At 41.7% G+C, this 14,902-nt stretch overlaps 1 protein-coding gene across 2 annotated transcripts in view; it reads left to right on the top strand.

Annotated features, from left to right (window-relative positions):
- Window positions 1-3,564: 3,564 nt before the first annotated feature.
- fbxo42 (F-box protein 42) overlaps window positions 3,565-14,902 on the top strand; it is a 51,053-nt gene continuing 39,715 nt past the window's right edge. For both annotated transcript variants that reach the window (XM_073031863.1, XM_073031862.1), the window contains exons 1-2: window positions 3,565-3,736; window positions 10,987-11,244. In XM_073031863.1, the coding sequence (XP_072887964.1) occupies window positions 10,998-11,244 (247 nt within the window). In that variant the 5' untranslated portion in view covers window positions 3,565-3,736; window positions 10,987-10,997. The remainder of the gene's footprint in view (window positions 3,737-10,986; window positions 11,245-14,902) is intronic.

Here is a 14,902-nt window from a genome sequence, read left to right as displayed (position 1 = left end):
CCATATCCCTCCATCTACCTCACATTCATGTGCTTATCTAAATGTCTCTTAAAAGTCTCTAATGTATTTGCCTGTTACCATATCAAGGCAGCGCATTCCAGGCATCTGACAACCCCTCACATCCCCTTTGAACCTACCCCCTCTCACCTTCAAGGCATGTTCTCTGGTATGAGACAATTCCAATCTGGGAAAAAGATGCGCCCTGTCTATCTGTGCCTCTCATGATCTTATAAGACTCAGATCTCCTCTCAGCCTCCTCCACCCCAGACAAAACAGCCCAAGTTTGTCTAGCCTCCCTCTCATAATAGCACATGCCTTCTAAACCTCTTCTGCATCCTCTCCAAAGCCTCAACATCCTTCCTAGAGTGGGGCTACCAGAACTGCATGCAATACTCCAAAATTGGTTTGTCAGAGAGCTTCATAAACGGTACACAACACAATCTCTGTACCAAGTGGGGGAAGGAATTAATATTTGAGGGTGGTTGATGGTCCTGGATGATGTTGAACTTGAGAATTGTTGTATCTACGCTCACTCGGGCGAAGGGGGAGAGTATTTCATCAGACTTCTGAGGAATAGAGTTACTCGCTGTAGGATACTCAGCTTCTTTCCTGCTGTTATGGCTGCAGTATTTCTGTGGCTTGTCTGGTTGAGTTTTGGGTCATGGGTGATGCCCAGGATGCTGAGAATTGCTAATAATCGTGTGATTGAATGTACAGGTGGCTAGACCTCTTAAAAGTGGCCAATGTCTGACATATTTATGGTGCAAATATTACTTCACGTATCAGCCTATGTATAAACATTGTCTTGGCCTTGCTGAGAAATTGTACTTCTTGTGAGCAAGGCCCAAATAATCTTTCATGTTATTAAAGCAAACACGAGGAGAACTGCAGATGCTGGAAATTCAAGCAACACACACAGAAAATGCTGGTGGAACGCAGCAGGCCTGGCAGCATCTATAGGGAGAAGCACTATCATAGCCGAGACGAAGGGCCCGAAACATTGACAGTGCTTCTCCCTGTAGATGCTGCCTGGCCTGCTGCATTCCACCAGCATTTTGTGTGTGTTTCACTTTATTAGTTGGGTGCCAGTGCTGGAACCACTGGAACAGCTTGGCTAGGTACCAGCAGGTTCAAGAGCACAGATCTTCGTTCCAGAGGTCAGGTGTTTCGTTTCATATCTTTTGGGGCATCTAGTGCTCCGTCATTTCTTGAAATCATTGGGGTGGAATTGGATTGGCTGCAGTCTATGATGGTGGTAATATCAGGACGGAGCTGATATAGATCACGTGGCTGAACATGGTTGCTGCTGTTTCAGCCTCCCTTCTGCCACTTACATGATAAGCCTTGCTGTTACTGAGGATAGGGATGTTTTTGGAGCTATCCTCCATACACTATTCAATAGTCCATTCTCAGTCACAACTAGGCTGGCAGCTCTCCAGGGCGAGGATCAGTCAAGTGGGTTCCAGGTTCAATCACCAGTCTCTGCTCAGTTTGTTGATCACAATTTAGGCAAGATTTCAGGCAGCCAGCTTCAAGAAAGCAGCTGCTCGTTTTCAGTGTACATTGGCCCATGTTAGGAAGTGTAGAGGTAAAAAAAAGATGATCTTCGTCACAAGTCTTGACACACCATCTCACTATGGATTTGCATGAACCACCACAGGCTATCTGATACCCTGGAATCTGCATTCCAGCAATTCTTTTTCACAATCATTCATTTAGATTCCTTGCATTCACTTGAACGGGCCAAAAGATTGGATCCCAATTTCTTTCTGATGTAGGTTATCGCTGCTGCGGCATCATCCAGGAAGAGCCCCGTAAAATAGAAAGTATATGGTGGTTCATTTTCCACACCTAGATTGGAAGTGACGTGCGAAAACAAGTATATTAATATTAAATAACTTGCATAAATGTAAGACACAAAAGATTGCAAAAACCAGAACCTAGAGCAATACGCGAGGTGCTGGAGGAAGTCCATGAGTCAGGTAGTATCTATGGAGGGAAGTGGACAGTTGATGTTTAGGATCAAGACCTTCATAGACTGAAAATGAATGGATTTGATCCAAGTGCTGCCCTTCAATGGTTATATTTCATTAGAGCTATCAGGAGATTTGGTATGTCACCAAAGACTAGCAAATTTCTCCAGATGTACTGTGGAGAGCATTCCAGCTGGTTGCGTCATCGTCTAGCGTGAGGGGGCCACTGCGCAGGATCGGGAAGTGCTGCGGAGGGTTGTAAACTTAGCCAGCTCTATCACGAGCACTAGCCTCGTCAGCATTGAAAAGGCGATGCCTCTAAAAGGCAGCATTCATCATTAAGCACCCTAATACCCAAAACATGCCCTTTTCTCATTAGTACCATCAGTGTTTTCGGAACTGCTTCCCCTTCATCAGATTTCTGAATGGACAACGAACCCATGAACATTACCTCACAATTTTCCCCACTATTTTCGCACTACTTATTTAATTTAATTATATACGTCTATATCTATCTACCTATATATATATATATAGAGAGAGAGAGAGCAATGATTGTATCTTAGATTTTATAGTTTTAAAAATTATTTATTACACTAACCCTGCCACAAAATAAAATTCAAGGCATATGCCGATAATATTATTGATTCTGATATTAAATCTGATTATGATCTCCCTATTTGTCATCCTGTATCATCAATGTGCAAATCAGTTATCACAGTCTTCAACAACAAAACAAACTTGAGGACCGGAGCTGTGACCACACTTGTTATGTTTTCTCTCTGCCAAATGTTGACGGGCCCAAGTTACGACTGACTGTGTAAGAGAGAAACGTGTTTTTAGATTGGAAGTACCTAGCAAACCAGCTTTCATCCCCTTAACCCTTCTGCCATTCCAAAAGGACCCTTCCCCCCGAGATCTACATCCTTGGTGACCTGCATCATACCAAACTGAGTTTGGCATAAGGCTCGATTTCTTCTTCCAACATCAGACTTTTGGACTTAACTGATTCCATTTAGTCAGCAGTTCCAACACAGTTATTTCAGATGTCCAGCGTTCAATTTACACATCTCAGCTAATTTAAGATGGGTTTTGTGCCCCACCCCCATCTACAAACCATCTTTTCTTGCACCTAGATCTTTTGTCATTTAACATCAGACGTCTTTGCATCATTGATCCTTTGTCTTTCTCTGACTCTTAAACCCCTTTTATTGCCAGTGTTTCTCTTTTCACATTGCCCTGTTAAATTTCTTTCTCTCTGCAGGTTCCATCATTTTTTAGTTTTTGTTTCAGATTTCCGTGATTTTTTTAAATATATAGCAGCGATCAAATTGCTTAAAGAGCCTTCAGCACTTAATGAACAAAGTATATGAAAGATCACACAGCTTGAATAAGAGTAACTCGAGTGATGACAGCGTAATAATGTGGACGAAGTGATTGGAGTTAATGGGATGTGACACCGGGTCACTGGAGAGGAGCGGCTCTTGCGGCGAGTTGGCAAGGCTCGCTCCCAGCGCTGCGTGACGCGGCCGCCAGGTGGGGTACGTGGGCGCGCGGCTGTGACGCCCTCCGCTGCGTGCGCGCCGCCGCGGCGCTGCTGCTTCTGGCGGAAGATGGCGGATCTCGGGGAGTGAGAGCGGGAGTCGCCGGGAGGCCAGCGGCGGAAACACGGAAGCGCCGGAGGGGCACGGCATCTATCGGAAGCGGCGACCCTTAGCGCGCACAACAGCCGGCGCCGGGGGGAAGGGTAGCGAGCTCGGCCGGTGAGTGTGTCTGTTGTTTGGGGGGGGGGGGGTGGAGGAGAGGGAGGTGGTGGGAGGCCGGAGCCCCAGGGCTTGGGTAAATCTCAGCCAGGGAATGAGTGCCAGCAGCCCTTCTCCTCTCCCGGGGCTGCGGGCAGTGTAGTGCCCACTTCGGGCTGTGCGTCCGGCAAGGATGAAGCAACGTCTGTGCAGCCAGCTCTGAACAGGGATGTTCAGCAGGTTGCTCGCTGCGGGTTGTGGCTGCTCTGGGCCGGTATCTGGCCCTTTGTACTGGAAAGCCTCCGAGCCCAGTTAGTGGAGTTGGCCACATGCCAGTGGCAGCCATGTAGGGCCTGGGTCCAGGGTCAGATGCAAACCCTTCAAAGTTCACCTTTATTGAGCTCCACTTTATCCCTATTATCGAGACATAGAGCTGAACGTAGAACCACTGGCTATTGCATTAAAGAAGGCAATATCAGTATATCCTGTGATATGGGTCAAGAAAAGATGACATAGTTCATTGAATCCTGTAAGGTTAACTTATTAATACCAAGACCCTTATCTATCCCATATTATTGTTAAGGGGGAAGTGTAAAATGGCACCTGCACCCTAAAATGTGAGTAAGTGAGAGTGTTTTGGGTGTAAATTCAACTTGATGGCATATTTCTGAATCTCAAAACGTTAATAATGAATAACAGTGAACAAATTGTACCCATAATGTGGCAAAGAAGTATGTACAGTATGTAAAGTCTTGTATGTACAGTGAGATTAACAGTGAGAAATTGTCAAGTGGTGGTGATGAGATGTTGGGTCTTTATTTCTGAATAATAAATATTTTCATAAAATTCTGTTCCTTTTCCTGTAAATATCTGCAAAATATCTCAAGGTAGTAAATAGAAACGTATGTATTTTGATAAATTTGCTTTGAACTTTTAAAGATGGCGAGGATTTCCCCCCCCCCCCCCAATTTAACCTGAAACAATCTTGGTGAATGGTTAAATTGCATGAATTTTTAGCAAAGAAGTGGAATCAGTCCTGTACAAGTGGTTTACATTAAATAGCTGGATCCTGTAAAAATTGCAAAGGAATTGTAAATTGTGACAATTCAGTTGTTCGACAAAACAGCTCTGTATTTTGTTATTAAAAGAAATGCATGGACGACTTGAAAAGAGGAGCAAGGATTAATTTGAATCAGCCAGTACAGTATCATTTAGGTGTCAGCTATTGCTATTGATGGGTTGTTGTTGGAACTGAGTCTGTACCTTGTAAGGTGTAATTATTGAAGCGGCTGTACTTTGCAGTGCTTTTACAATGGTAGTGTATAATAATGGGTGTGTAAATTGTTTGTTTAAAAGGGGAGAAGGTTTAAAGTAGATTTATGAGGGAAGCCTTATCTTTCTGAAAGTGGTAGGTGCTTGAAAGATCAGGTGAAAGTGGTGGCAGTAGATATAATAGGAACATTTAATACATGGGTTCCCAACCTTTTTTATGCCATGCACTCCTAGGGATATAGACATCGGCAGGCAGATGGGATTAGTTTGAATTGGCATCATATTTGGCACAGGCCTTTCCCTGTCCTATGTTCTTTATTCTAAGTCATGAACAACATTCAGCCATTTTCCATTGTGTTTTCCCAAAGTGCACTTTGGAGGTTGGTAAAGCCAAGTTGATATTTTGACTGCTCTAGGTTTCCCTCTGACTCCGGATGTTGCTTAGTGTAAGTCGTGAAATAAGTGGCCTGTACTGTGTATTGTGGCTGGCCAGTGGTGTAATGGCATCAGCACCCAGGTTTGAATCCAGCCTGCTCTTTGCACGCTTTCCATCTGTGCTGGGTTGAGCGTCATGCTAACAACTTGGCCTTGTTTAAAAAAAAGACTGAGAAATGTTAAAGAAACAGCAAGTTGTCACCCGATGCCCCACAAGGCGTGGAGAGGAATAACACTGCATTATATATCAAAATATTTGACATTTCATAGTATATTCTGTTACATCACACTGTTCTATCTCCAGATGCGAAATAACTAAAAGGGTATTGGAATGTTATGCTTCATTTTAAAGAGATTGGAATTTAGAAATGAGGATCTAATTCTACGGTTCTAGAATACCTTGGTTGGACCTCAGAGCTCTAATTGGCTTTGAAAAGAATACATTACAGATTTGCCAGAAATATGCCAGGATTTCAATGGAAATATTTCGTATAAACTTACTGTTCCCTTGAGCTTCGAATGTTGAGAGTTAACCTAACTCCCATATTTAAAACGCTAAAATGGAGCTGATACAGTGGTAGAGGAATGCAGAACAAGAAGGAACAATCTTAAAATTAGAGCTTGGACATTTAAGGATGAAGTCAGGAAGTTTTATTCCCACAAAAGGTACTGGAAGTTTAGCGTAGTATTTTGCTTCTCCTCCCACCTTGCCATGCCATCAAAAAAAATGTTTTGAAGGTTTAGACTACTGTTAAGTTAGCCTTTCGATGAATGAGTAGGTAAATAAGCTAAGGAGCTGATTGGTTAAAGTCTATTGAATGGTGGTAAAAGCTTGAGGGAATTTTTCACCCACTTTATCTATGACTTGATGTTATTCATATCTAGTTGTTCATTTTAGAACATTAAAACACTAGAACATGGAACACTACAGCACAGTATAGGCCCTTCGACCCACAATGTTGTGCTGATCAAACACAAACCTATATGCTCAGAAGGGTTGCAATAAGTTTTTTTAAAACTGTTGTGTGCTAATTTAAAAGGGATCTAAGCCTTCCAAATAACCCCAGTAAGTAAAACTTAAGAGGAACAAAGACAGTTGATGAAAACTCTCTTAATTTGTTGCTTGTAAAGCATTGGGATAGCTTCAAGTTGCAATCAGAAATTCCTTTGAAGAAGTGATTCCTCTGGTTTCTGGTCATGAATGTCATCTGTGTAATAGGCTGGGTTGAATGTAAGGATGCTAAAAGACAGTTATAGTTAGCAATACATAGAAACAGGCCCTTCAGCTCAGCGAGTCAGTATCAACCATAACTCATTGTTACACTTATCATTTCCTAACCCATTCTAGTCTCCTCTCATTCCCATGAGCTCCCTTTCCCCACCCCCCAACTACCAGATTTCCCCACCACTCATCTTGCACAATTGGAGCACTTTACAATCAGCAATTAACCTATTAGCCCTTTAAAGTTCAGACCATAAAACATTGGATCAGAATTAGGCCTTTTGGTCCATCGTCTGTTTTCCCATCTGATCATGACTGATTTATTTTCCTTCTTATCCCCACTCTCCTTCCTATAAACTCTGCCTTAAATATATCCAATGACTTCTTTTGCCGTTTGCTGATTTGTTCCTTTTTTTGCGCAATGGGGCTTTGATATTTTTCTTTAAACTGATTCCCTGGTTTCCTTTGTTTCATGGACGTCTGTGGGAAGATGAATCTTAGCGTTGTATACTGCGTACATTCTTTGATAATAAATGTATTTTGAATGCACAAGTCATTTCATTCATTCATTTGATATATATCTAAGCCTACAGTCAATGCTGTATGTAATTAAAATGAAGGAAAAAAGAAGTTGAAGAGTGACTTTTATAAGTTAACACAAAATACAATTTGTACTCTTTTCCTTGTGTCTTTGCGAAATGGAAAGGTGTTGGTATTCAAAAGGGGCTGGGTCTCTTTGAATATGAGCTGTTGAAAGTTAAATGTGAGTTCAGTAAGCAAATGGTATGTTGACTTTTGTTGGAAGATTATTTGAGTACAAAACAACTTTTGCCCCAACTATACTGAGCCTTGGTCAGGTGTCATTTGAAATACTGTGTATAATCTGGTTTTCCTACCAAATGAAGGATATACCTGTGATACAGAGAGTGCACCATTGCTTTGTGAAATGGTGGCATTGTCATACAAGGGGAGATTAAGCAGACTAGATTTATATTCCCGAGGTTAGAAGAATCAGTAGTGATCTCATTGAAACATACAGCACTCTTAAGGGGCTTGAAGGTTTAGAAGCAGAATTTTGAAGTTTCCCTTGGTGGAGGTGTCTAGAAGCAGAGGTTACTGTTTCATTGTGAGGAGTGGGCCATTCAGAAAGAATTTCTTCAGTTTTAATATGGTGAATCTTTTAGAATTTTCTCTCCAGGAGGGTTGAATATGTTCAACAGGTTGATATATTTTTAGATACTAAAGGATCTGAGGGATATAGGGTTGGTGCAGGGAAGTGATACTGATATAAAAACAACACACACAAAATGCTGGAGGAAGTCAGCAAGTCAGGTGGCGTCTATGGAAATGAATTGGGCCAAGACTCTTCATCAGGACTGGAAAGGAAGGGGGAAGGGGCCAGAATAAGAACAAACACGAGGAAATCTGCAGATGCTGGAAATTCCATCAACAACACACAAAATGCTGGTAGAACACAGCAGGCTAGGCAGCATCTATAGGGAGAAGCGATGTCGACGTTTTGGGCCGAGACCCTTCGTCAGGACTGCCAGAATAAGAAGGTGGGAGAGAGGGGAATGATGACAAACTAGAAAATGGTAGGTGAAGCCAGATGGGTGGGAAAGGTAAAGGGTTGGAGAAGAAGAAATCTGATGGGAGATGAGAGTGGACCATGGGAGAATGGGAAGGAGAAGGGGCACTATGGGGACATCATGGGCAAGTGAATACAGGAGAGAGGAGGCCAGAGTGGGGAATTGAAGAAGAAGAGAGAAGGGGGAGGAGAAAAGAAAAAAAAATACCAAAAATAGAAATCGCTGTACTTGCCATCAGGTTGGAGTCTACTCTCGTTGGCTGAATCATAGGTGGTGGCGAATTGGCATATAGGAGGGAGACTGAAAATCTGGCAGTGGTGCCACAACAACAACCTTTCACTCAATGTCAACAAGACCAAGGAGCTGATTATTGACTTCAGGTGGAGGAAACCAGAGGTTTATGAGCCAGTCCTCATTGTGGGATCAGAGATGGAGAGGATCAGCAATTTTAAATTCCTCAGTGTTGTAATTTCAAAGAACTTGTTCTAGGCCTAGCACGTAAGTGCAATTATGAAAAAAACACAGCAGTACCTCTACTTTCTTAGAAATTTGTTAAGATTCGACGGTCTTCTAAAACTTCGACAAACTTCAACAGATGTGCGGTGGAGATTATATTGCGTGGTTGCATCATGGCATGATAACACCAATACTCTTGAACGGAAAATCCTACAAGAAGTAGTAGACACAGCCCAGTTCATCATGGGTAAAGCCCTCTCCACTATCGAGCAAATGTATATGCAAGTGCTGTTGCAGGAAAATAGCATCCATCATCAAGGACCCCTACCACCTAGACTTTGCTCTCTTCTTGCTGCTGTCATCAGGAAGAAGGTGCAGGAGCTTCAGGACCTACACCGCCAGGTTCAGGAACAGTTATTACCCCTCAGCCAAGGGGCTCTTTAACCAGAGGGGATAACTTCACTCACTCCATTGCTGAACTGTTTGTTTATTTGAGATGCAGCGTAAAATAGGCCCTTGCAGTCCTTCGAGCCATGCTAACAAGCAGCCCCCCGATTCACGGTACAATTCACAATACCCAATTAACTTAATAACCAGTATGTCTTTTACTGTGGGAGGAAACTGGAGGACGTGCGGACTCCTTACAGACGACTTGAACTATGACATCTCCAGCTGTAGCATAATGTTAACAAGTACGGTATTGTGGTGCTCCTTTTTCTTTCTGTATTTGCATAGTTTGTCTTTTGGACATTGGGTGGGTCTTTCATTGATTCCGTTGTGTTTCTTTGTATTTACTGTGAATGCCTGCAAGAAAAGGAATCACAAAAGTGACATATATGTTCTTTGGTAATTTACTTTTTTGCTGTTTAATTGTCCTTAGCTTTAGAAATTCAGATTGTGTAAACTTAACTGCAAATACTGCTTTCCTGACTGCAAAGCAGTGGGGAGAGTTGGTTCTATTTAAAATGCTTAGTAATACTTACAGTTTATATATAGTTATGGTTGACCCCATTTCCTTCTTGGCAAGGTAACAAAAATTCTTTCATCCAATGGGTCATAGGAAATGAGAGATTTTGTACATAATCTTTTGACCTTGCAAATTTTCTGGTAATACTGGTTAAGCTTGGGAAGTATTGCTATGCTTTCCGCATGGTCTTACAAAATACAGAGCTTGTTACAATGAGGAATTGTATGTTGGCATTGCTGTAATGTGGAAAGGATCCATCACTGTTGTGATGGATTTTGCTGTATAAGGGCCTTGTGTTGACCGAACATTTTGAATTGAGTAATGATGCTGGGGCACAGGTGCATCATGCTTTTTTTCTGGTGTGCCTCTTTCTGTAAGGCTTCGCCAGTGCAGTTTCTATCTTTGCCTGAAAGAGACAATATGTGGAAGAACTTGAAAAGTTTAGAGCATCACTCAAGAAGCTTCCGACAACTTTACTGTATTATTTTACATAGTTATTTTTATATATTGGATGTATTATGTGACACACACAGTAGATTAAACAGTTCAAGTTGCAGATAATAATCGTATCCAAAACTAGATGAAGGCCACCTTTAAAATTTCACGGCGTTGTGATTTTCCTCAAATGGCTGAAGGCACTTGGGTACTCCAAGGATGGGCATGTTAGATTATGGGGCTGATAAAGGTTCAAGAGAAATTTTGAGTCCTGTCAAGTATCTAAGTGGAAAGTTTTCATTGTCTTGAGACATGAAGTGCATAACCTTGGAGTGATATATTCTACATATAAATATGGACTTGTGTAATATGGGGAGGTAAGGATTTTTCTAAATGTATTTTGATGTAGCTGTGATAAGAGTCCAAGACTGAAGAAGTAAGAGAGAAAAAGGTAAAGTTGAAAGTAAATGTATTATCAAAGTACATATATGTCACCATATACAATCCTGAGATTCATTTTCTTGTGGGCATAATAAATCTATAGAAAAATAACCATAACAGAATCACTGAAAGTCTACCCAACCAGGGTGTTCAACCAGAATGCAGAGACACCAAACTGTGCAAATACAAAAAGAAGAAACAACAATAGTAAATAAGTAAGTTATGAATATCGAGAACATGAGATGAAGGGTTCCTAAAAGTGAGTCTGCTGGTTGAGTCTTGACATCAGAACTCTCAGTGATTCTAATATTACATTATGTTGATATCATTGAAGATAGTGTTGAGTTGTCTGTTCTTTTGTCTTTTGCCCTTTGTCTAAAGGTACTTACTACAGCTGAGAGTTGTTATATTTTCAACCTACCTTCAAAAATTTTTTTTCTCATTTATAATACAGAGTGGCATGAGATGGCCAGCTCATCAGACAGTGAGGATGACAGTTTTATTGCCATGGACACAGAAGAAGTACTGGATGGGCCCATGGAGCAGGACGAAGAAGCTCACGTTGAATTAGAAGTTGAGGAACTGAGGCATAACCGCTCAATGTTAGAATTGCCTGAGGAGGTGCTGGAATACATCTTGTCCTTTTTGTCTCCATATCAAGAGCACAAAACAGCTGCTCTTGTTTGTAAACAGTGGTATCGACTCATTAAAGGTATGGAACATGGTTCAGAATAAAATTTTGGAGTAGGATAAAAATCTGGGAGTAAAATCAAGATGCCATTTTGGACAAGATTATAATTTAAACACCACAATAAGAGAAAAGAAATTTACCTTCATTTCTCAGTTGGAGCATGGAATTTCCAATGAATAGGGAAAGTAATTTGTGCCAATATATTTGTTCTTTTTGGCTGTACTTAATCACAAAAATAAAATTATTTCTTGGACCAGTTTACACCATCCTACGTATATCCTTTTCTCATAATATGCCTCTTCATGAGTAAAGCATTCCTTCTGTCCTTTTTATAACTTCCAGATCTTTATCTTAGTATCCCATATATCATCTCCTTCGCCACACTGAAGAATTTATTCGTAACCATATCTTGGAAAATTTAATGAGGTATACAACCCAATTGTGTGAATGTTGGTAGAGCTCTTCATATGATCCACACAGTTTGTTGGAGCCAAGGGTCTTTGTCCTTTTCGTAATGAGCAAGGAATTCACCCTCTGGTATTAAGGCTGTGCGTCAGCTTTCGTCTTCTATGGTACTGTTGAACATTTATGGAGAAATGTGTAGGTTTCCTATGCAGTCCCTTGGGGAATAACTTGTTTCCATGACATTTCTGTGGATTCTGAGATAACTAATGAGTCCTATTCAGAATCTGCAGACTTTGCTGCTGGTGGAGAGTGATGGTTCTAGTGGGTGGGTTGATTGAGTTTCTGTATACTGCTGTGTGTTTTCCCATCAGAGATATAAGTTTGTGGATGATATGAAAGCTGCTGGTGATGTGGATAGTGAGGAAGACTTTTAAAGCAGTTTATAAGTCAGATGCAAAGTCAGGCTGAGCATAGGCACACAGAATTTCATCCCGACATGTATTGGGAAGTCAGATAGGTGTAGAATGTGTACAGTTAATGTTAGCTAAGGAATGTTGTTGAACAATGATCTTGGAATTCAAGTTCATAGTTCCCTCAGAGTGACAACACAGTTAGATATGGTGATGAAGAAAGCATGTGGCATGGAGACACAAGTGACTGCAGATGAACCTGGAGAAGAATACATAAAGTGCTGGAAGGACTCAGTGGCCAAGCAGCATCTGTGGTGGCAAAGGGACAGTCAGTGCTGTGGGTTATGAATGTGCATGATTTCTGAGAGCATAAGAGGGAAGATAGTTAATATAGAAAAGTGAGAAAGAGGGGGTTAGACTGTAGCTGGCCGGTGGGGTGGTGGTGTTGAACAGGCTGGTAGGTAGTTGGTGGAACCAGGTTTGGGGAGGGGAAGATGATGAGCAGATGGAACCAGGTAGGGGAAGGGAGAAGAAATCCAGGTAGATGGTTGTGTGGGTGATGAGCAGATGGAACAGAGGGTAATTAGTTAAGGTAACAAGGGTGGAATGGATGGAAAAGATGAACGAAACGAGAGATCCTGGCACACAGTGGAGTTAGTTGAGAAAGGATGTTGACATTGGTTTGCCAGCCACACCAGTGAGCTTGAAGGAGTTTGACTTCATATTAAATGGATTTGTCCAGTCTGAGTCTCCAGTGCATGTGGAAGGATAGGGATTGCTGCTGCTCTGTACTCCATGTATTTGGTGCCAAGTTTGACGTCAACACGTTGTCAGGTGGGCCAAAACTGTGCTTGTGCATCATAGGCAGTAGTGAGTTTTATCATTGATATGTGCTCTCAATGACAAATGTCTTCCAAGATATGGGATTGATCCTTATTCCACAGACTCTTGGGATGGATCTTAATTATCTGGAGTGGAATTGTGTTGCTGTTATCTGGAGTGGAATTGTGTTGCTGTTATCTGGAGTGGAATTGTGTTGCTGTTATCAGGAGTGGAATTGTGTTGCTGTGGTAGGTTGATATTTTGATGGTGGCTATTGTGTCAAATGTTTCAGTGAGCAGTCAGTGATGGTTTGGAACTTAATGCTCAAGTGTGTACATACTAAGTGCTGTACAGTACTGTGCTAAAGTCTTGGGCACGTGTTAAAACTGAAAGTGAAGATGCTTTCAAAAATAATGAAATGAAAAGTTTCTATCTATCAAAAATACTATAAAGAGCAGTAAACAGTAAAAAAAAATCAATATTTGGTATGACCACTTTTGTTGTTACAACTGCATCAATTTTCTTATAAAACTGCACAACAGTGTACCTAAGAGAATCGGCTGGTAGGTTGTTCCAAACACATTGGAGAGCTTTCTACAGTTCTGGAGACTTTGGCTGTCTTACTTGCTTCTGTCTTTCTGGGCAATTCTTGACAGCCTCTGATGTTAAGATCAGGGCTCTATGGAGACCATATCATCTGGTTGCAGAGCTCCTTGTTCTTTTTGCTGAAGATATTTCTTTACGACTTTGACTGTGTGTTTGGGGTCATTGTCCTGCGGCAGAAACATAGAAAATAGGTGCAGGAGTAGGCCATTCGGCCCTTCGAGCCTGCACCGCCATTCAGTATGATCATCCAACTCAGAACCCTGTACCTGCTTTCTCTCCATACCCCCTGATCCCTTTAGCCACAAGGGCCATATCTAACTTCCTCTTAAATATAGCCAATGAACCGGCCTCAACTGTTTCCTGTGGCAGAGAATTTCACAGATTCACCACTCTCTGTGTGAAGAAGTTTTTCCTCATCTCGGTCCTAAAAGGCTTCCCCTTTATCCTTAAACTGTGACCCCTCGTTCTGGACTTCCCCAACATCGGAAACAATCTTCCTGCATCTAGCCTGTCCAATCCCTTTAGAATTTTATATGTTTCAATAAGATCCCCCCTTAATCTTCTAAATTCCAGTGAGTATAAGCCTAATCGATCCAGTCTTTCTTCATATGAAAGTCCTGCCATCCCAGGAATCAATCTGGTGAACCTTCTCTGTACTCCCTCTATGGCAAGAATGTCTTTCCTCAGATTAGGGGACCAAAACTGCACACAATATTCTAGGTGTGGTCTCACCAAGGCCTTGTACAACTGCAGTAGAACCTCCCTGCTCCTGTACGCAAATCTTTTTGCTATGAATGCCAACATACCATTTGCCTTTTTCACCGCCTGCTGTACCTGCATGCCCACCTTCAATGACTGGTGTACAATGACACCTAGGTCTCTTTGCACCTCCTCTTTTCCTAATCGGCCACTGTTCAGATAATAATCTGTTTTCCTGTTCTTGCAACCAAAGTGGATAACCTCACATTTATCCACATTAAATTGCATCTGCCATGAATTTGCCCACTCACCTAACCTATCCAAGTCACCCTGCATCCTCTTAGCATCCTCCTCACAGCTAACACCGCCGCCCAGCTTCGTGTCATCCGCAAACTTGAAGATGCTGCATTTAATTCCCTCGTCTAAATCATTAATATATATTGTATATATTGTATATATATTGTATATATATTGTATATATTAGTATATATAATCATTAATATATACTGAGCCTTGCGGTACCCCACTAGTCACTGCCTACCATTCTGAAAAGGTCCTGTTTACTCCCACTCTTTGCTTCCTGTCTGCCAACCAATTCTCTATCCACATCAATACCATACCCCCAATACCATGTGCTTTAAGTTTGCACACTAATCTCCTGTGTGGGACCTTGTCAAAAGCCTTTTAAAAATCTAAATATACCACATTCACTGGCTCTCCCCTATCCACTCTACTAG

This window comes from Hemitrygon akajei, chromosome 29 (genome assembly GCF_048418815.1).
Source record: "Hemitrygon akajei chromosome 29, sHemAka1.3, whole genome shotgun sequence".
Classification (NCBI taxonomy): domain Eukaryota; kingdom Metazoa; phylum Chordata; class Chondrichthyes; order Myliobatiformes; family Dasyatidae; genus Hemitrygon; species Hemitrygon akajei.
The sequence above is the reverse complement of the archived record's forward strand: the minus strand, read 5'-3'. Positions and strand labels throughout refer to the sequence as shown.